Source organism: Vulpes vulpes, chromosome 11 (assembly GCF_048418805.1).
Source record: "Vulpes vulpes isolate BD-2025 chromosome 11, VulVul3, whole genome shotgun sequence".
Lineage (NCBI taxonomy): Eukaryota > Metazoa > Chordata > Mammalia > Carnivora > Canidae > Vulpes > Vulpes vulpes.
Genome location: NC_132790.1, coordinates 95062765 through 95085670, shown reverse-complemented (window position 1 = coordinate 95085670; position 22906 = coordinate 95062765). Strand labels below are relative to the sequence as shown.

The 22906-nt window shown below is 41.0% G+C and overlaps 1 protein-coding gene and 1 long non-coding RNA gene across 3 annotated transcripts in view; one reads left to right on the top strand and one right to left on the bottom strand.

Annotated features, from left to right (window-relative positions):
- ANKUB1 (ankyrin repeat and ubiquitin domain containing 1) overlaps positions 1 to 18907 on the top strand; it is a 28716-nt gene extending 9809 nt beyond the window's left edge. The window contains 5 exon segments of the mRNA XM_026015752.2: positions 421 to 606; positions 608 to 638; positions 10114 to 10228; positions 14235 to 15170; positions 18650 to 18907. Of these exon segments, the coding sequence (XP_025871537.2) occupies positions 421 to 606; positions 608 to 638; positions 10114 to 10228; positions 14235 to 15170; positions 18650 to 18779 (1398 nt within the window). The 3' untranslated portion in view covers positions 18780 to 18907.
- The window catches only part of LOC112932786 (uncharacterized), a 38517-nt gene that overhangs the window by 13078 nt on the left and 2533 nt on the right, over positions 1 to 22906 (bottom strand). The window contains exon 4 of one of the 2 annotated variants that reach the window (XR_011995307.1): positions 3618 to 3742. The exons of the other annotated variant lie outside the window; for it this stretch is intronic. This is a non-coding gene — a long non-coding RNA (uncharacterized lncRNA). Of the gene's footprint in view, positions 1 to 3617; positions 3743 to 22906 lie in introns of those variants that run through there. 2 annotated transcript variants of the gene reach the window in all.

The window sequence follows — 22906 nt, the reverse complement described above, 5'->3', positions numbered from 1 at the left end:
AGAAAAGGGGAGGAGAATAGGGCTGAACTGGAGAGCAATGACTGGCTGGAGCCCCCTAGAGAAACCCAGAGGCCTGATGCTGACATCTCAGTTTTGGCAAAGCTTTGCAACTCTTCTTAATGTACAGACTCAGATACACAAAAGGAGTCTTGAATATTATATCCAAGCTGTGCTTATGGAGGTGTTATTTGCCAAGTCTCCTTCATTTTACTCAAGGCAGGAGGACTCCTTAATAGTCTCAAGACAGAAGAACAGGAGTCAGACCAGAAGTCAGGGAACTTATTTGGCCTTTGCTTTCATCCTTAGCACCCCTGTCATGTGAGTTAGAGGCACTCAGAGCCACCCTCCAAAATGTTTTTCCCTCTTTCCTATCCCCAGACACTGCTTACTCCTGAGGTTCCTCCTTTTCTTTCCCTGTAGGAAGAAGACAAGCCAACTCCCTATGTGTTTAATGCTGTGACACAAGAGACAATGCCAATGATGGAGAACATTTCCCTTCTTGGTAAAAAAGTATCAGATCTGAGAAAATTGGTAGCTCTGAGCTGTGGCTTCCCTGTGAGTGTCTTCTGTCTTCGAACCCCAAAGGGACTGGAGATGTAGGACTGTCAACACCCTCAGGAACTACCAGATAGACATCAGTACTGCCCTCTATATTTGACACCAGCTACTGCTTAGCACTAGTGTTCCTTAATACCAGATTTGCAACAAATGGAGGAGTTATTTCCAAACCAAAACTCCTGCAACCCTAGTGAGGATATAAGTTATCAACACCCCTCTCTGGTATCCTGGTCTGCAAATTGAAAAATAAGAAAAGTCTCATAGCCTTGCCATGTCTTGTTCTCTTTATTCAAAGCCAGATAACTTAATATCCTCAAATTGGAAGAGTAAGACTCAGGCCAGTTTATATTTTTCTCTTTCAAATTATATTTCAAGAATATATAGAAGCAAGTTCAGGTATATATCCTTTCTCTTCCTTTAACACAATGGTAATATATAATACACACTGTCCTGAGCTTGCTTTATGCAATCCCATTTTAAAATATTGTTGGTTATATTAATATTTTAAACAGTGTGAACCAGATACTGTACAGTATCCTTGATGGCTAGATTAATGAGCTGGCATTCATCCCTGATGGACAATTACAACTCTTTGTTAAATATTGTACTTCTAGGTTATGTCTGCTATAGCCATACACCATTAAGACAAACTCAAAGGACTGTCAGATTGTTATAACCCTATTGGAAAATGGTTCATACCTTGTAGAGATTCTTGCTTGAGGTGAATGAATATTTGCTGACAATTACCAGACCTTTAGGTAATGTTGGGCTGTCACACTTGCTGCAATGAAATCTGAGTTCTCCCAATTTATAGTAGGGCTTTGTAAACATCATTGAATTAAGCAGTTTTGCTTCTTACAATGGCTAAATTTGCATTCATTGTTACCTCTCCTATTATATTTGCCTATTCTTTCATGTTATTTTTAATTCGACATCATTTATCCTCCCTGTTTTTGATCAAAGGAAGTGATGTTCTAGGATTTGTCCCAAGTACTTCACAGAAAGCACATGCTACTTTGCATGCTTGCTGGGGATCAGCCCTGCTCAGAACACGGTGGAAGCTTAAGTAAGGACACACAGGAAGCATTTGTCCCCAAGCAATTTCTAGTTATTTAATGAAACACAAAAGGATACATAAAAAATTAGGGTGACTGCTCATTAGGCCTATGCTGCTCAGATCATGATGTGACAGTTTAGAGCTAGAACTAGAAGAGAATTTAGAAATGGCTTGGCCCAACCCCCAATTTTTACAGATTTAAAGAAAGCAAAATGGTTCCAGATGGTTAAATGATTTACTCAGGATGTGTGAAGGACAACCCACAGGCCTCCTAAAATGACCCTCTAGGAATGAGGGTTTTCAAATGTCATGTTAAGGGCTCAGCATGACCAGAGTAGACTGTTATGGTCACCATGAGAATGCAGGGCATAGAAGGAGAGGCAAGGAAAGAAGAGCCTCAAAGAAAAGAGAGGAAAAGTCTTTGGTTAGCTTTATGTCTTTGCCTAAGCATCCCTAGCATTCCTCAAGCAGGCAGCTCATGTTTTTTTAACTAGAGGGTAAGAAGTCCTTGATCAGCCTGTCTTCCAGGTTCTCCTACTTCCAGTCAATGAGTCTTCCCTGATGCTAGCAGGAGTTGAACTTTGACCCCTTTCCGAAGGTGTGGAAAATCAGATGGTCTCTGAGAAGCAGTCAAGTTCATATTAAAAATCAAGGACTTTTGAAGCTCAATTAGTCACTGGACATATTAGCTCATAGAAAAATACACAGACCTGCCTCTGCACTCTGAATGTTTATAATAAAGTGGTAGAAATAAGGCATGCACGTATAGTTAGTTACAATCCAGTAAGTCAGTTCAGTGTAGGCTGAAGGGCTTAAGGAAGGCATTCTGGAGAATGTTGGGCGTAAGCACACAGAGATGTGGGAAATATGGGTCATCTTAAAGGGAAAACATTCCAGGCTTCTAAGCCAGGAGAAAAACACAATCCACAGGTTCATGAACATGGGCTGAATCCAGGGAAGACAAATATCAGAAGACTTCTGAAATGTAGAGGAGCTTTGCTGAGACCAGTCAGAAACACAGCTGAGGTCAGACTAAGAAGGGGTGAGGCAACGAAGCACAGGCTTAATATGCTTGCAACCAGAGCCAGGTACATTCTGGTACAGAAGCGTTTTATCAGAAGTTTAATCTGGTCGCAAGCAGCATGAAAATACAGAAAGGAGTGAAGAGAGAAGCAAGGTGATATGCCTGCCAACAGGCACTTTTGAGAATCCCAGTATTAAATAATTCCACTAGCAATGGAAGTGAGAGACAAATCTGAGAAACCCAGAAAATTGAGACAGGATGTCAAGCTGAATCACATTTAAGAAAAGGGTAGCATCATGGGTCTGACACTAGCACGGCAGTAGTGAAATTGGGAAAAGGAGCTCATGCGTTGGGTCCTAAACTTTAGATAGAAAGAAATGCAAAGAATATGGTTTTCCCCCCTGAAAGTTACTCTGCTAATTAGTGGCAAAGCTGTAAGGACAACTGAGGTCTTCTGATTCTCCTCTGCAACAAACATGGAGCAGGGCTGAGTGATGGGTTCGGTTAGCAGATATTGCTGTAGGCATCCTGCCACGGAGTCAGGGACTGAGCCCTATGAGAGATATTTTCCTTAGAGAGTATATACAGAGAGGAACATGTCAAGGGTGGAGGGCCCGTAGTCGGAACATGCTGATACCAGGGCAAATAGAACGGGAGTCAGAAAATGAGACATGCAGAGCTGTCAGAGGTGGGAGGAAAAGTGGGGCTTTGCATTGTCACAGGTGACAAAGGAGAGACTGTATTTAGGATGCTGGTAAGAGGCCAAAGACGATCTGAGAAAAGAACCTTTTGGTTTGGCTTAAAGGTCATTGGTGTACCCAGATAAAGCAGTTTTAATAAAGTGGATGGAGACAGAAAGATTGCAGGGATTAAGAAGATAAGTAATAAGAGGATAAAGGGATTTTTTTGGTGGCAGAAAATTTAATGATTAACTTATCAAGAATTTATTAAAGTGGGGTGCCCGGGTGGCTTAATGGTTAAGCATCTGCTTTCGGCTCAGGTCATGATCCCGGAGTCCCGGGATCGAGCCCACGTCAGACTCCCTGGTCCGTAGGGAGTCTGCTTCTCCCTCTCCCGCTGCAGCTCCCTCTGCTGTGCTCGTTCTGTCAAATAAATAAAATAAAATCTTTAAAAAATAAAAAAAGAACTTATCAAAACTAAACATTCCCTAATAGATGTGATTTTATGACTTGAGGCCTGGTGACACATCATATAGGTTCAACACACACACACACACACACCTTTTCTTGTATCAACATACATGGGACAAATGTTATTTTAGCTTGATTTCTAGTTCCTTTTTTAAAATTTTTATTCAAGATTTTATTTATTTATTCATGAGAGATACACAGAGAGGCAGAGACACAGGCAGAGGGAGAAGCAGGCTCCATGCGGGAAGCCCAGTGCGGGACTTGATCCCAGGACTCCAGGATCGTGCCCTGGGCTGAAAGCGGCACTGAACCACTGAGCCACCCGGGCTGCCCCATTTCTGGTTCTTCAATCTCTATCCTGACTTTTGCTTTCCTCTTGCTTATCTACATGCTTGTCTGCTAGTTACTCTGTTTTCTATATGCTTATACACTGGTATTAGTCCCCTCTGGAACGAGGTGTGCCTGACAAGTGAATGAATGAATGAATGAATGCCTTTCCTTTACAGAATGCTGCCATTGGCATATGCCAATGGTAAATGTCTCATGGCATGTATTCATGGCCAGACTGAGCAATCACATCTGAGAGACTGTTCCAGGAGCAGAGTCCTGTCAGTTAAGACCCCGAAATCTCAGCTGGCTCCAAAGTCCCTCTCTCAGCCGTGGAGATCCACCATGCTATTTTAATTCCTTTTACAAATGAGAAAACGGAGGCTCAGAGAAGTTAACTGACCTGTTCAAGGTCATACTGTCAAGAAATGGTAATCACACACTCAGGATTGCGTTCTTTCCAACAATTTATACTGCCAACCCAGAATGCTTTTATTGATCTCTATTTTTATTGGTGCTCTTTAAGTTCTGATCAATGTTTTGTTTTGTTTCCCATTAGGGGCAACCCACATCAGAGAAATTATTTCCATATTCAAGAAGAAAAAAAATCTCAAATCAGATAGGCAGATATTGATCTCAAAGTATGGAAGAGGAATCCAGAAACTGGGGATACAGGGATCATATGGGGAGAGGTTGGAGACAATTCCCTACAATGGGCGCTGCTGCTCATACTTGCTTTCCTGCATGGCTTGGCACAGTGGTGGGTTTGTAAGTAGAGAGTGAGCAGATCCAGGTCCTGTAAATATATACAATCTTGAGGGTCTTCTTTTAAAGAATCCAAAATTAAGAGTAGAGAATTCAAAAACTCATGTAGAAAGAGGCCCTAAAGCTTAAGTCTCATTAGTTTTACTTTCATTTCAGTTATCGAAGTTAGTTGTATCTTCTGGAGCAACATAACATTTTTTTCAAGTAACTTTCTATTTTCCAGCAGAATTCCCAAGCTTACAAAGAAATTTAACACATGTCAAAAGAGGCATTACAAACCATTTGGGATGGAAGGATTATCCAATAAATGGTGCTGGTTAACTTGCTTAGAAGTTCTCTGGATATTCAAAAGTTGAGCATTAAGAGAAAAATCAGCCATTGTTATCTTTGTTCTTTGAGAAATTAGGACTGCTTCTTTGCAAGGAACTGAAATTGATAGTTATAACATCTGTTACGATTGCTCCCAGATAGGGAATTAAAGCAGAATACAGGGCTTGATGGACGTCCCCTACTGCTGATGAAGATTTAAATCATATAGGCCTCTCTGTAGTTTTCAGAAATAGGGTTTACCCATGTTGGACAGGTTGGGCTATAAAGAGCTGAGATCCTGAGGCTAGACAACCACTTAGGAAAGGGCAGATGAGCCAGGAAAGAGGGAAGTTAGTCTCAAGTAAGTCCTGCTGGTGGGAGCCCTGGGATAGGCAAGCAGAGCAGTCTTCAACTAGATGCAGGAAGGCAGAGGTTGACCTCAGGGAGATCCAGCAGGGACCTGGTGAGTGAATCATAGCATAACATCAAGGTAGCAAATAAAAAGATAAATGAATGACATAAGAGGTGAAAAACTAGACAATCTGGTTGTTGACATCAGAGATTCTGACAACATGTAACAGAAATCTAACCCCAGAGACTGGGGTTCAGAGTAGGATGAGAGAGAACAGAGAACAGATGGACCTCAGTTCTAAAACCCCAAAGGTAGAGTAGGATACAGGCACTCATGTTCTGGAGCACAAGGTGAAGGCTTGGGCAGGAGGAATGGGGCAAGTTACTAGAACTGGGACAATATCCGAGCAGGATAAACAGGAGCAACAACTTCCTACCTGAGCTGCTGGCCTGGAATCTTAACATATTCCCTCTTACCAGAATGAAGATTATTCTCTGGGCCTAGAACTTGGCTGGTTCTTCAAAATGGAGTGTGTGTGGCCTCAGCTGTGGAGGACTAAGGAGGCTGGGGTACAATGCCAACCAAGCTTTTCAATACTCATCTGTGGGTAATTTTTAGAGTAAACTACAAACACAGCAAATCACTTAAGTCAGGAGATGAAGTAAATGCAATTTGAGCAGTGTTTAAAGTCCCTTGTTGGGATTCCTAGGTGGCTCAGCGGTTGGGCATCTGCCTTCGGCTTGGGGTGTGATCCCAGAGTCCCGGGATCAAGTCCCACAGCAGGCTCCCTGCATGGAGCCTGCTTCTCCCTCTGCCTATGTCTCTGCGTCCCTCTCTCTGTCTCTCATAAATAAATAAAATCTTTAAAAAAATTTTTTTAAATAAAAAATAAAGTCCCTTGTTTCTAGTACTACCTATAGGAATCAAACCTTTAAATAAGAAAATAGAGTACAGTAAGAAGCTTTAGACTAAAGAAGCTAAATCTATGGTGTCAAGGATGATAAATATCTGCAAGTATTTATTAGGAACCTACTACATGTCTGAACCTGAGGATATGTACGGATAAGCCAAATCATGCATATACCCCCAGCTCTGACTGCCAACACCATCATATTGATTCAAAGGCAGCCAGTCAATCTATACAAATTGTCCAATGACATCATCCAATTAAATTCTTGCTTGGAGGGATGCCTGGGTGGCTCAGCGGTTGAGCCAAAGGCCGTGGTCTGGGAGTTCCAAGATTGAGTCCCATATCAGGCTCCCTGTGGGAAGCCTGCTTCTTCCTCTGCCTAGGTCTCTCCCTCTCTCTCTCTGTGTTTCTCATGAATAAATAAATAAAATTTTTTAAAAAAATTCTTCTTTGGAGACAAAGATAACATAGAGGACAGGAATGCAAGCTCAGGAACCAGATTGCTTAGGTACAACTCTTGATTCCACTACATACTGGGTACGTATAATGCAGGGAAGTTACTTAATCTCATAGTGCCTCGATTTCCTCAACAATGAAGAAAAATAATACACACCACACTTAGGATTGTTATAAATTTTAAATTAGCTCATTCATGTAAAGTACTTAGAATAGTGTAGAGCATATAATAAGCACTCAATGAATATTAGCTATTCATATTCAATATACCATTATTAATTAGTATTAGTCCTGTGAATTCATTTTGGGAAACACATAGAGGGACAAAACTGGTTACCAGTATGGGCAGAAAATGCATGGTGCCATGAAGTAAGGCTGGGTTGTGGCAAAGCAATGCTGCATGCATATCTCAGTTCCATAGGACAGAAACTGTAAGGAAGCAGCAGGGCAGCCTGTCAACAGAGAAAGGGAGAAGACACCAAGAGATATAGAGCGCTTGAGAGAGAAAGATCCTGGAGCCCATGGGAGAGATGGGGAGTGGCCCATCTTGAGAGGTGCCTTTGTTCCTAAAGTACAGCAGATCTGGCCATTGTCTCAGTATAATAAAACCCATTTTCTCGAGGGCCTCCTTGAAAACCAAAAGCATAACTAGAACAAAACCCACAGACTAGATGAGACATGATGCTTGGGCTCAGAGAGTTCTCTGTTAGTTTTTACAGACTGGCAATTCCAAAGCAGAAATGTATTTTCATTGATAAAGTGTTTCACATACATTATGGTAGCCAGTTGAGTGATCTTTTTATCTAGTTGCAGAGAATGACATAGTTAAGAAGAGCTTAACTTCTTGAGCCCTGAAGTGATGGGCTTAAGACACCCTTCCTAGAGGAAGTGATGCCAAGATTGCATCATAAACTATTGGTAGGAGGGTGTGGGGGAAAAGTCACAAGAATTCAGACACCAAAAGAACAGCAAGAGAAGAAGCCCCAGGGTCAGAAACAGCCTGGTGGGGACACAGAAGTGCAGGACAGCCTGCAGGGCTGCTAAGGGTTAGGAGGGCAGTACATGGCCAAAATGGATTTGAGGAATAGGGTAAAATTTCATTTAACAAATATTTACTGATTATCCACCATCCCCAGGCACCATTGAGGAAAGCAGGCATAATGCTGTGAGCAAGAATAGCAAAATTTCCTCCCCCTCTTGAAGCTTGCAGTTCAGTAGGAAATGTAAGCATCATTAAATAAACAGGAAAATAGTGAATTTTAAGAAGAAATAAGAACTCTAGGGGCTTCTGGGTGGCTCAATCATCCAACTCTTGATTTTGGCTCAGGTCATGATCTCAGGGTCTTAGGATCAAGCCCCACATCAGGCTCTGTGCTCACTATGGAGTTTGCTTGTCTACCTCCCTCTGGTCCTCCCCAGGTCTCTCTCTAAAATAAACAAATAATATTTTTTAAAAAAAGAATTAAGAACTCTCAAGTAAAAAGAAAACAGGATACAGGAATAGAAAGTCACGTGATAATGTGGAGGGGAGGCAATTTTAGATGGTTAGCCAGAGGAGGAGATACATTTGAGCAGAGACCTGAATAAAGAGATGGGGAGGCTGGTGGGAGCTTCCAGAAGTAGATTTAGGTGAAAAATCATGTAGGCCTGAAACAGGGTGGAGCTGGTAAGATGGAGGCAAGGAAATGGTCCTCAAACCTTCACAAGATAAACTTTACAGGCCTTACCTATTGTGCAGATGAAAAGCATGAGAAGGGGAAGAATGAGGTATAGCTCCTAACTGTCTAGCTGAGGTAACAAGAAAATAGTGGTGCTACAGACACAGATGAAAGATGATGAATTGTCTTTCAGAACAATGGGGTTATAGTGAAATTCCTTAGATGGTGATGTTCCCAGCAGGGGGAATCTGGAGCTGGAACAGAGGCCTGGTGTGGAGGTTTGGACTTGGGAACGAACGTCACATGTGTGGTCAGTGAAGCCAACAGGGTCACTGAGATTGCCTGTTAGTCAGCCAACCAGTATTTAATGAGGACTTACCAAGTGTGCAGCAAATCTTGAAGGAGCTTTCTCCTTAATGGTGAAATGAAACAAAAAAATCTCCAAATAAGAAGAATGAGTTCAAGTACTGATGATAGGAGCTATGATGCAGTTAATGTAAGCTCAAAGCATAAAGAATAGGGGAGTGGGGGGAGGCAGAGTGGCAGAGAGGATCCTCTTTGAGGACATGATGCTTGAATTGAAAACTGAATAAGAAGGACACTGTCTTGTGAAAATCTGGATGAAGACCCTTGGAAGTAAAAGAAATGATGTCTTCAGGTTTTGAGATGGGAGTGGACTTGGTGTATCTGAAGAACAGGTGAAAGGTCAGAGTGGCTGGAACAAGTAAGTTCTTTACACACCCAAGGGAATGTGTAAAGAAAGAAGAGAAGCCTGAGGAAATAAGATTCCTGAAAAACACCACCCTGAAGGACAAAGGGAATGTGGTGCCACAGAGGGCAGGCCAGGAGAGGGTAGACTTCTGAGGAGCAAGTGATAAATTCTCCAGCGGCAATGAACATACTACTTTCATGTCATTACTTAGAATGGCTATTTTTTTTTGTTATACATTTATTTTTTATTGGTGTTCAATTTGCCAACATACAGAAAACACCCAGTGCTCATCCCATCAAGTGCCCCCCTCAGTGCCCGTCACCCAGTCACCTCCACCCCCCGCCCACCTCCCTTTCTACCACCCCTAGTTCGTTTCCCAGAGTCAGGAGAATGGCTATTTGGCAAAGTGTAAAATGAAAGGATCATTCAATTCTATCCACAGCCTGCTTGTGAGCTAAAGGCCCAAAAAGCCTATTAATCCTGTCACGGTTTCTTTAGTTCCGTCTTCCAACACAAGGGTTTTAGTTTACAAGGTGATGTATCTATCAGCATGGAATCAATGTCCACAAGACTGTTTTAGGATAACTGCAAAAAATATTTCAGCATTATATGCAATCACCGGGCAGATGAGAAAATGGAAGTGCACAGAAGCCAAATGGCTTTTCAAGTCAATGCAGGCCTGAAAATAGCATCCCCATGTACTTATTCCAAGGTTACTTTTCAATTCACATCTAGCTTATGCCTCTGCTTAGAAAAGGCAATCCTTAGAAGTTTTATGGATTGCCACATCACAGTGAGGGACTGGAACCATTAACTGCCTCTCTTGATCCACAGGCACAACACTTCGTTTGGACGTCTGGGATGGATGGAAGGAATTTCTGATGGGTTGTCTTCTGGGACAAAAACTTAAAGTCCAACGCTATTTATCAAATGAAGGACCAGTACTCAAGTACGGAGATAAAGAAAATGCTAAATTAAGTAATTGTTACTAAACTTCCATAGGACCTTGAATCTGCAATTTACTCTATAGCTGGGTTGCTGCACCATGCCAGTTCCACTTAGCATGTCTCAACCAGGCATTATTTTTGAGATATTTGCTAGATAAGATAGCAGGGATGTCACCAGAGCTGATAGCCTTTGGTGAAGGATTGCAATTCAGGTAGACTTCCCTCAGGAAACACTACCTATTTAAATGAGTGACTTGAGTTTGGTTTGGAAATCAGACTTTCCACAGCACTTATAAAGCCTATCAGAATAAGTACCTTGTCACTCTCCTACTCAATTATTCTAAAAAGCACCAATTGCCAACTGATTGGTTAAAATCATTGGCTGCCTCTTCCCAAGCCCCCAAGTAATTTTTCAAACTGCTTTTAGTACAAGCCTTTGTACATACTTTTGCCAGACATGTGTGGCTGGGACAGTGGACAATAGGCTCAGAGAAGCACAAGGTCATTTAATTTATACAGCATCCCAAACCTGTATACTGCATTACTTTTTAGCTTTTAATTCAGTGGTATTTTTGGACAGTGCTCCCTCCTGGTGATTTAATCGTACTTTACAGAAGCCCACACACCCACCAAGAGCTCTAAGGGCTCTAAGAAGTAACATATTAGAAAACCAGCTTTTGCAATTTTGTACAATATTCAATATTTTAAAGTAATTTCTATTTGGGGATAATGATAATTCCCTTTTTTCATGCTCTGAGTCCAAAGAGATAGCTGTGCTGCATTGTTACTTTTAATCGTGCATATTTATTGAGTATTTTTTAACAGGCCACTGTGTTACATAGTTAATAAGTTAATTTCATACTTATGACAATTCTGCAAGGTAGATACTCTTTTATCATGTTTTATAGATGAGGAAACTGACATTAAGAAATCAGCCCAATGTCACACAGCTAGCCAGGTCGCAATTGGATATGGAATCCCAACAATTTAACTCCAGTGCTCAGATGCCTAGCCATTCTATTTGACCTTAACCTTTAAAACAAATTTAAGGAGGGTGAGCAACAGGAGCATGCCCGCAGGCCTGCTGTGGACCTTGTCCCCAACATGTACACATGCACGTGGCCCGGATGGGCCCTCGTGCTCATTCTGCTCCTGGCCTTATCGGCTCTGGTGATCAGTTCTCAGCCTGCAGTCGCCCTGCCCACACTATCTGTATTTCTCATCATGTTCAAACCACACACACACACACACACACACACACACACAAACAGAATGGACAGAGGCATACAGGGAAGAAGGGGGAAAAGAGGGAGAAAAGATCTAACAGCTCAAAGAACACAAATGAACAACCCAAAGAGCTCCTTTTATCCTGCCATTCAATCAGCAAATATCTATTGAGCATGTACTATGCAAGATCCTAGGAATATAGCAATAAACAAGATATGGTCCCTAGGCTTCAGCATCTTTCCAGTCTAGCAGGGGAAACAGAAAATAAGTAACCGATTCCTACAGAGGCAGAATTGCAAAATGTTTAGGGGCACAAACTCTAGTGCCTTCCTGCCTAAGTTCAAAGCCCCACTCCCTAAGTGCTTAGTTGCATAAACCCAAGCAAGTTATATAATCATCCTATACCTCGGTTTCCTCTGCAATAAAAAAAAAGAGAATAATAGTCGATCCATCTCATAGATCTGTTTTAGAGATTGCATGACCTAATAATCAAAGGAATTTAGAAGAAGGGCTGGCACATCACATGGTAAGCAGGTCATAAATGCTAGGGGTCGTTGCTGTCACCATTCAGTGTGAGAGTGTTATGACACGGACAGAGTGCAAGATGACATGGGAATGTACAGTATGGACAACTAACTAGACTTAAGAGGATCAGGTGAAGCATCCTGAGAAAGCCAATTGATGAGATCTCTAGGGTTGGTACTTAGGTAAACAGTTGGCAGAAGAAAAGAGAGAGAGAGAGAGAGAGATTCCACGGCAGATGGAATTGCATGTACAAAGCCACAGGGGGCAAGAGAATAAATTCAAGGAACTGAAATAAGTTTCACACGGTAGCTCATAGAGTGAGAAGGAGCTAGTGGCCAGAGGCTAGAAAAATCAGAGGAGGCCAGCTCTTACAGACACCCACAGGAATATAAAGGAATTTGGACATTCACTTTTAAGTGTTGGGAAGATATTGAAGGTAGAGAAAAGCCAGGGTGAGATCTGCACTTTAGAACGCTTGCCCTGGTTGTGGTGTGAGGAATAGAGGCAGGCAGGGGACAGACATGGTGACACTGAAGAGGTAAGAGTGGCCTGAACTAGGCTTAGGACAGCAGGGGTGAGGCTAAGAAAACAAACGGTGAAAAGACACATTTAGGAAAGAGAATCAGTTAGTCTAGAGTGCCTCTAGCTCCCATAACGTCAGTGCTAAGCATGAAGGCAAAGGCCAGTTAGTATCCACCAAAAGGGGCTCTTCTCCCCAAATCAAGAAAACTGATCACATGCAGAGATGCTGATTTGCATTAATGGATTTTGAAAAAAAAATGATGTGTGAACCAAAATGCCAGTGTATATTAATGTAATAGCTCTAATTAGGTATCATCTAATCACCACTGTTATAATCTACCTGTGGGTCCTAGAGCCCCACGTGTTCTGGGCAGGTCGTCTTCCTTATGCAGGAAAATTACACAGGAAGCCACAGACACATCAAAAGATGGTGTGGTGAGCATGTAATCAGAAAGAGGAGAGTCAGTCATAGGCTGATAACGGATGAGCTTGTCTCCATCTCTACAAATATATCTCTGCCCAAATAAATCCTGGATAATACCTGGTGGGACCCTGTCCAGAATTGCCTCCCTAATTCTTATTTCTCTGAACAGGCTGCACCAGTCATTCAACTCATGCCTTACGGGGTATTTGTAGGGAGGCCAGTGTGGCTCTAGTGCAGTGACAGGGTAGGGGGGTTGTGGAAAGTGGGGCAGGGGCCAGATTGTGAGAGGTCTTGCGAGCCAAGGTGGGGAATTCGGATTTCAATTGTGGGAAGCAATTGGAAGATTTGGAACAGAGGATAGGCAACCTCCAGTTTGGGAAATTAAAAGGTCACCCAGCACCGTGTGAGGAAAAGACCCTAGGAGAACTAGAGGAGCTCCAGTTAGGAGAGGATGGCACTGGTGGTAGCGCTGGTTGGGGCGCAACCTAGTGGTTTAGATCAGAATAGCAGGAGAGACTTGGAGAAGCCAGAAGGGCTGTCGTTAGAAAAGGCAAGACAGATAAATGTACAAAACTTTCAAATTTCTAAAATGTACTGGATTTCTTCCAATAGTTTCCCAGTTAACATAAAGCTCGAAGAGTGCCTGGGTGGCTCAGTCAGTTAGGGGTCTGCCTCTTGATTTCAGCTCAGATCGTGATCTCAGGTTTTGAGATCAAGCCCTGCATTCAGACTCTATGCTGGGCTTAAGATATTCTCTCTCTCCTCTCTCTCTCTCTCTCTCCTTCCCTCCCTCTCTCTCTCTCTCTCTCTCCCTTGCCCTTCCCACTTCTCTCTCCCTCCCTATTGGGAGAGAGAGATAGCTTGATATTTTTCCTGAGCCCCTGCGTTTCATAAGAAAGAAAACCACTTAGAACATATACCTGTGCACAGTGGGATAATGGGGATAAGCAGGACCTGTGCAGTTTATTTTTTGAAGATTTTATTTATTTATGTGAGAGAGAGAGAGAACAAGAGCGGAGGGGAGGGGCAAAGGGAGATGCTCACTCCCCGCTGAGCAGGGAGCCCACTACAGGACCCTGAGATCATGACCTGAGCTGAAGGCAGATGCTTAACCAACTGAGCCACCCAGGGGCCCCAGGACCTGTGGAGTTTAACCTATGTATTACTATCTGCCTTATCTGAAAAACATCTTATGTAAAAGTTAGGAAGAAATAAACATTTTAACTAGTATGTTTTGTGGGTATTTGGTGTAACTACATTTACCAGTCTGCTGACTTACTAAACACCCACTCCTTGTTTCATTCATTCAGGTATCAGAAAAAGGTAGCCCTGTACATTGCGGCCTTTTACGGGTACATTGAGCTCACCGAATGGGCCCTCAAACAGGGCGTGCGGCCCAAAGAAGCTGTCGGTGTTCACCCCTACTGAGCATGGTGCCATGAAGCCCTTCATGCAGATGTCTCTAAATGCCCCATTCATGCAGCTGCAGAAGCGGGCCAACTGTTGATTCTGAAGGCCTTTGTCAACTGCAGCGTGCTGTGCCTGGAATGTAAAAATGCAGCGGGACAAATTCCCCTGACCATCGCCTTTAAACACAAGCATAAAGATTGTGTATTATATTTATTGAGTAAAATGTGGTCCACAGTTTCTTTTCCAAAAATTTCAGTCCCCATGAGGATTTATATTAAAATAAAACAATGGGTCCTCAGAGCTCAGAGTCACAACCTTAATAAAAGCCAGCTTTGTGGAGCAAGGGTCTTTGGGGCAAAAGTTGGAGACATCATGATGGTGGATGGTTTCACCACACCAAAAATGACCTCCAAAAGCTGGCGTAAGGCTAGGTACAAGGACTCGCAAAGCCCTGTGTGCAAGCTACCGCCTCAACGTGAAGAAACTGCAAGCAGGAAACCGGTCAATCCTTTGGCAATTTCACAGCAGGATACAAGACAACAAACCTTGAAATTGCCTCCACTGGTAGATGCAAATACATTCTCTGAATTACAAAGACAACAACAAAATCAGAAAAAAATTACCGCAACAGCTAGGAAAAAAGAAAAGCTCATAAAAAATACAGATCTCCCCCAAGCCCTCCTCCCCCCAGTTTCAAGAGTGGGTTATTCACACCCATCTTTTTACTATACAACACCCAGTGCTGCCTTTTTACTTAAATCCTCCTTTACCTATTTCTCAGAGCACAGTGGTTAAGACTCCAAGGAGATCGCCATCTACTGCTTAGCCGTGGCCAGGTAACGTTTTCTCTTTAAACGTACAAGGGCAAATCTTTAATAGGGCAGGTCTAGGGCAGGGAATGGTTCATGAAGCACCACCACGCCATACAGTGTAATACAGGTGGTTCCAACGCATCGGTATCCAGCTTCAAGGACCTCATCTTAGCCTTGTGTCCAGGACCAAATGAACTCATTTTACTGGCTAATCCGATCGGTGTAGCACTTGACTCCTCAAGCTTTCAGAAAGGCAAGAGACACAGTACAAAGAGCTGTATGAAATAACAAGGTCCTTTGCTTGTCCTTTAAAAAAAAAAGAACTAATAAGAAAATGTTAAATATAATTAAAGGGAGAAGGGGAAAACTTGAAATGTGGGAGAGAACCATCGAAAGTGTCATGAAAGACTGGATGGTAACAAAAGTGGAAGGTGAGAAAGGAACAACTGAATGACAAACTGAACCATAAAGACTTCAGTTGATTTACTGGGCAAGACAGACATACTGGACACTGTGATAGAGTTGACATTAATATTTAAGGTCAGCTTAAAAAGTAATCCATTGCCACATTTATTTTATTTAAAGATTTTATTTATTCATGAGAGACCCAGAGAGGGAGAGTCAGAGACACAGGCAGAGGGAGATGCAGGCTCCATGCAGGGAGCCCGATGTGGGACTCAATCCCGGGATTCCAAGATCACATCCTGGGCTGAAGGGAGATGCTCAACCGCTGAGCCACCCAGGCATCCCCCATTGTCACATTTAAAAACATAAACAAGTGTATCAGAAGTGGACTTTTCAGACATATTCATTTTATAATAAGATAAAATTTTACATATTAGTCATCAGATTTCCCTGAAAACACGACTCTGATCAGATCTCAGGTCCCATCCATTACTTATGAGGTATTATTGGGTGCTAATATTACAGTAGAAATGTAGATTCACGAGTGGCTTTTCCCCTTACTCAATATAATGAAAAGTAAAGAACAAAACAAGGCCCATTGTTTTAGTTGCCTTTTTGTAGAGGTCTTCAGTTCAGCTCTACTTTATTTCAGCTAAGCTGTTGCCACCTAGTGGTCAGAGTTATTTGGGCTACAAAACTGGCAAAATTCCGGAGCACAATGAGGTTGACAGGAGATATAGAAACTGCTCACCAACTTCAGTCTTTGTAATTTGTGAGATATCTCTGACTAGACTGTATATAAAAAAGAGATATTCTAAAATTCTAGAAAAAGGCTAGGAAATGATTGGTTGAAAAAAATTAGATAGCCATCTTAAAATCAGGCTGTAAACATAAGAGACTGATTAGTTTTATCAATGGATGCACATTAGAAATCAAAAGATATAGTTTTAGGGCAGCCCCGGTGGCCCAGCAGTTTAAGTGCCGCCTTCAGTCCGGGGTGTGATCCTGGAGACCCAGGATCGAGTCTCACATCGGGCTCTCTGCTTGGAGCCTGCTTCTCTCTCTGCTTGTGTCTCTGCCTCTCTCTCTGTCTGTCATGAATAAATAAATAAATAAATCTTTAAAAAAAAAAAAGATACAGTTTTAAAACATTCTGAAGTGCTTATTATGTCAACAGTGAAGTGCTAGGCAGATTGCCAACGTGCAAAGGTAAAAGCAGGGAGTTAATCTAGAACATTAATGATGAATTAGGCAAACTTGGACAGAGTTCAAATATTTGAAACACTAAGGTACTTTTATGCAAGATTGCTTCTGATAGGTTTAGTGAAAGCCCTTTAAATTGAAAGGACTTTGCCAGACAAAAGGGGTGGTGGTAAGGAAAAGGAGCCAGGTAGAGGTGGCAACGTGGTCAAGGGCACTACTTTGTGAAGGGGTTCGAGAAAATTTTAGTTTTCAAAGAAGTAAGTGGATCTGGAAATGGCATTTTAGGGGACAGGGAGAAACTGGCTGAAGATGGGACTGGCAAGGTAATTCGCACCTACCCTGACAAGCGTCTTGTATACCCAAGTGGAGAGTTTGCTTATTAGGAAGTAAGTAGGTAGGCAGACCACAGAGGTTTGTGGGTTGTTTTTTTCTTTTCTATCAGGCAAATCATATGATAAGTTTGTGTTTATTTTTTAAGACAAATCTGGGGACACCTGGGTGGCTCAGTGGTTGAGCATATGCCTTCGTTTGGCTCAGGTCATGATCCCAGGAGTCCTGGGATCGAGTCCCCCATCAGTCTTTTCACAGGGAGCCTGCTTCTCGAACTCTGCCTATGTCTCTCTCTCTCTCTCTCTCTCTCTCTCTCTCTCTCTTTCCCTCTCTCTCTGTGTCTTTCATGAATAAATAAATAAAATCTTAAAAAAAAAAAAGGAAGACAATTCTGGTGGAGATATGTGGAAGAGTCACTGGAAAGAAGTCTTATTGAAGCTGTGGAGGGCCTACAGTAGATTTAGGAGGTTGTAATCAGAGAAACAAGGAATGATAAAGACCTGGACTAGAGCAGAAGTGGGTAGGGAAGAGGATAAAAGCCAAATATGACAGATGCTTCTGAGGAATAATCTGCAAAACGAGATCACTAACTAGATGCAGAAGTAGAGACAGCGGAGGAATTGAGGTTTGTTTCCAGATGTAGAGATGGTGAGGAGATAGCAAAGTCATTGTGTTAGAGCAAGGATGTGGATGGGGGACAGGTTTAGGAAGAAGATAAAAGACACGGAAATTGGAAGTGTTGGTCAGGATTTAGGAGTCATGGATATGTGAGTTGAAACAATCAGTTAAAAAAGGCTCCGAGGGTGAGGGTGCAGAGAGGAAGACAAGGATAGAATCTCAGAAGACCCCTCTAAGGTAAATTATAGTTATACCCTACAAAGTAGGAGTAATCAAATTCAAGTGTGCAAATCTTAGTGTATAGCCAGAGAGTAGCTTCCATGAAACATTAAGTTTCATTGCATTTTGGTAAAATGTTATTTAATACCTTATCAATGAAAAAGAAGTGTTTTTGTGGTGGGGAAAAGGAGGAGAAGGGAGGCACATCAGGGAATATATGATGTATAAGGTGCCTGGGGGAACAATCAGAAAAAGTTTCAATCTAGAAAATCCTATATAACATCAAGCGGTGTTCTGTTTCTAGGTGTGGGTGCTAAATTTCTGGTGTTGCCTTGGTAAAATATCATTGCCACCGCTTCATAGGGAGCTAGTTTGAGAAACAGTCCTCTTTTCTATTTTACAACCTATCTTGTGTGGTTAAGATAAACTAGCAGCAGCTACAAAATCAACCTAGAGATTTCTATCATGTCAGCAATACATAGAGACAAGATCAGACTTCCTTACAAATTATTTTTGTTTTCTTCCAGTGCCTTTATTTTTTTTTTTAATTTTATTATTTATTCATGAGAGATACAAACACAGAGAGAGAGGCAGAGACACAGGGAGAGGGAGAAGCAGGCTCCATGCAGGGACCCCGATGTGGGACTTGATCCCAGGACTCCAGGATCACGCCCTGGGCAGAAGGCAGGCACTAAACCGCTGAGCTACCCAGGGATCCCCTCTTGCAGTGCCTTTAAAGAGAAACGATGGCTTCAGCAGTTGGGAATAGCAAGAGTTCTAGCCAAAAAGAGCATTTCTAACCTGACTACACAAGAAGGCCTAACAGCATGTGAAGATTCTCCCAAAATTGTGCTTTGAAAAGTCATGACAATCTCAATTTGGGCAAAGACCTGGTCAAACAAAACCTTTAGTTCTAATGTTAACATTTCACGTGACTAATGCTGTAATTTCTAATAACAATTCTAATACTACACAACTGTCAAGAGGATATTTAATGTAAAGTCACATTTTCTCAAACTCCATCACTATAAGTGAACATCTCAGGCATATGTTTTTACAGAGTTTGTTGAAGAATTCTTAAGAAACTGAGAGGAGTAGTTGTCTGCAGGGTAGGAAAACTGAAAGGATGGGAATCAGGATGGAGAATGAGAACTTTTACTGTTTCTTTCTCTTTTTTGTTTTCCTGGGGTTATTTTTAGTGCTTTTTGTTTCTTAAACCATATGAATATAGTACAGAGTAAAAATACACTAATTTTAAGATTCTCTATAAGGAGAGTCCCCTAGGAGAGTTACACATACTTGATTTAGGTCATGTGCTGGTCTTGGACATCTTTTGAACTTCTGCTAAAACACTTTTTATTAATTTTTAAAATTTAATACATATGGTGAATTGCACAAATCTCAAATGTAAGATTTAATGGCTTTGACAAACATACATCAGAGTAATCCCTCAATCAAGATGTAAATATTTCCATTAGCCCAGAAAGTCCCTTCAAACTCCCTTACCTAAGTCCATCCCAATCCCCTAGAGGCATCCACTACTCTGATTTCTATTTTTTACAGTGAAGTATTATTTTTAATTTTTCCTATGGTATATTTGCTTTCTTTTTAATTTCTTTTTTCTTCTCTTTTTTTCTTTTTTTACAGTTTCTACTTCTCTGATTAAATTTTTCATCTGTCACCTAATGTTTTGGACATATTATTCATATTTATTTTGGAGTCCAGGACTAATAACTCTTATTATCTATACTTCCTTCATTCAGATCTTTCTTATTCCTATTTTTTTTATTACCTAGTATATTCCATTCTATGGATACACCATAATTTACCTGTTCAACTAAATGTATATTTGGGCTCCAGTTTATGTTATTGTGAATAAAACTGCTATGAACATTATTGTAAAGGTCTTTTCCTGGACATATGCTTTCATCCCGCTTGGGCAAATACTAGGAATGGAATTGTTGGATAATAGAGTAAATGTATATTTAAAATTGTAAGAAATTGCATAACAGTTCTCTGAAGTAGTTTTATGATTTTATACTCCATTAACAATGTACAAATGTTAAGGTTGCTCCACATACTAGTCAAAATTTGGTCATCAGTGTTTTTGATTTTGCTATTCTAGTGGGTTTGAAATGGCATCTCATTGTGGTATTAATTTGCATTTCCTTGATGACTAATAATACTGAATGATTTTTCATGTGCTTATTGGTCAATTTGTATATCTTCTTTGTGAAGTGTCAACTCAAGAGTTTTGCCCATGTAAAATATTGGGTTATTCATCTTTTTTAAAAAAAGATTTTATTTTAAAATCTTTAAAAATAAAGGTTTTTTGTTTTTTTGTTTGTTTGTCTGTTTTTAATGAGAAGACACAGAAAGAGACACAGAGAGAGGCTGAGACACAGGCAGAGGGAGAAGCAGGCTCCCCAGGGAGAGTCTGATGCAGGACTTGATCCCAGGACCCCGGGATCAAGACCTGAGCCAAATGCAGATGCCTAACCCTGATGTCCCAGGTTATTCATCTTTTAATTACTGGTTTATTGGAAATTTCTATATATTCATGGTACAAATTCGCTGTCAGATTATATGTTTGCAAATATTTTTTTTTTCCAGTCTGTGGCCTACTTTTCAATTTTATTAATGGTGCCTTTTGATGAATGAAAGTTTTTAACTTTGATGAAGTATAATTTATCATCTTTTTTCTTTCATGGTTCATATCATCTGTTTCCTCTAAGAACTGTCTGCCTATCTCAAAGTCTTGAAGATATCTTCATATGTTTTCTTCTAGAAGTTTAATGTTTTAGCTTTTACGCTAGGTCTATAATCCATCTTGAATTATTTCTGTGTATATGATACGAGGTGAGGGTCAGGATTCATTTTTTTTCCCGTAAATTTATCAAATTGTTCTAGTACCAGTTGTTGAAAAGACTTTCTTTTCTCTCATTGAATTACATTGGTATCTTTATAAAAAAAAAATCAATTTATAATATATGTATTTCATATAATCTATGTAGACCTATTTCTAGATTTTCTATTTTGTTCCATTGATCTGTTTACTTATGATTATACTAATATCACACTGTCTTAATTGCTATAGCTTTACAGTGGTTCTTGAAGTCAGGTAGTATGTATACTCTAGCTTTATTCTTCTTTTCCAAATTTGTTTCAGTTATTCTCAGTCCTTTGTATTTTCATATAGATTTTTATTTTTTTTAAGATTTTATTTATTTATTAATGAGAGACAGAGAGAGAGACTGAGTGAGTGAGCAAGAGAGCGGCAGAGAGAGAAGCAGGCTCCATGCAGGGAGCCTGATGTGGGACTTGATCCTGGGTCTCCAGGATCAGGCCCTGAGCTGAAGGCGGTGCTAAACCTCTGAGCCACCCGGGCTGCCCTCATATAGATTTTTAAATAAACTTGTCATTCTCTATAAAAAAGCACAAGTAATATCTTAATAATATTGAATCTTACAACCCATGATATATTGCTCTATCCATGGTATATGTCGCCATTTATTTCAATCTTCCTTTATATCTCTCATCAATGTTTTTTTAGTTTTTAGGGTAGGAGTCTTACAAATCTTTTGTTAAATTTTAAAATATTTTATTTTTTTATATTATTTGCTAGGAAGATTTCTTTCTTTTTTTTAAGATTTTATTTATTTATTCATGAGAGACAGAGAGAGAGAGAGAGAGAGAGAGAGGCAGAGACACAGGCAGAGGGAGAAGCAGGCTCCACGCAGGGAGCCTGATGTGAGACTGGATCCTGGGTCTCCAGGATCATGCCCTGGGCCAAAGGCAGCGCTAAACCGCTGAGCCACCCAGGGATCCTGCTAGGAAGATTTCTAAGACAGATCTGTTACAATAGTCAAAGGTACCTAAAACCTAAATTTCATTTTAAAAAATACCTTTAAGTTTCTAGTTAGATACTATGGGGTTGGGGTACATAGAAGGTTAATGTAAAAGCAAATACAAAGATGATGCCAAAGAGATGTTGTAAGAGAGCATGTGAATAGGTATTAGTTCACTGTAGAGATAATAAGAAGGGATAGTAATGGGAAGAGGGCACTGCCCTCTGGTGTACTGGGGTTCTGGGGTACTGGTAACATTTTATTTCTTGATCTGGATTACTAAGTGTGGTCAATTTGAGAAAATTCAACAAAAAGTATTTTTTATCTTTTCCAGTTTCTGATTGTATTTTAGAATCCAATTGAAAAAGTGAACTAGGGATGCCGCAGTGGCTCAGCAGCTGAGCGTCTGCTTTAGACTCAGGGTGTAATCCCAGAGTTCCAGGATGGAGTCCTACATTGGGCTCCCTGCAAAGAGCCTGCTTCTCCCTCTGCCTATGTCTCTCCCCCTCTCTCTGTGTCTCTCATGAATAATTAAAAAAAAAAAAAAGAAAGAAGTGAACTAAAATAATTTTTTTAGGGGCATATGGGTGGCTGAGTCGGTTAAACAGCTGCCTTTGGCTCAGGTCATGATCTCAGGATCCTGGGATGGAGCCATGCTTCTGTCAAGCTCCCTGCTCATCTGGGAGTCTGATTTTCTCTCTGCCCCTCCCTCCATTCATGCTTGCTCATACTTTCTCTCCCTCTCAAAAAATAAATTAAATAAATTAAAAAATATATATTTTTTAATCTAAAGAATTAATTCATACATTTTGTGCCAGCCTTAGATTCATGGGAGGGCAATTCATGTGAGTGATGGTTATGACTATGCTTTTATCCCCTTCCCAGTATGCTGAATTGAACTGCAATTCCTTGCAGGGGATGGTAATATTTTATGTAACATTGAAACACAGCCAAGGAAATGCCGGTGCAGATACTGAGGCTGGAATGCCTAGAAGGACAAAGCAATGTGGGGAAATCTAAAGGAAAAGGAAAGTGGATGAGGTGGAGGGAGATAGATAAGGAGAGAATGTGAGAGGAAAACTGATATGAAGCTTTGTTCCCTGCCAGAATTAACAACTGAGTATGTATTCTTTCTTC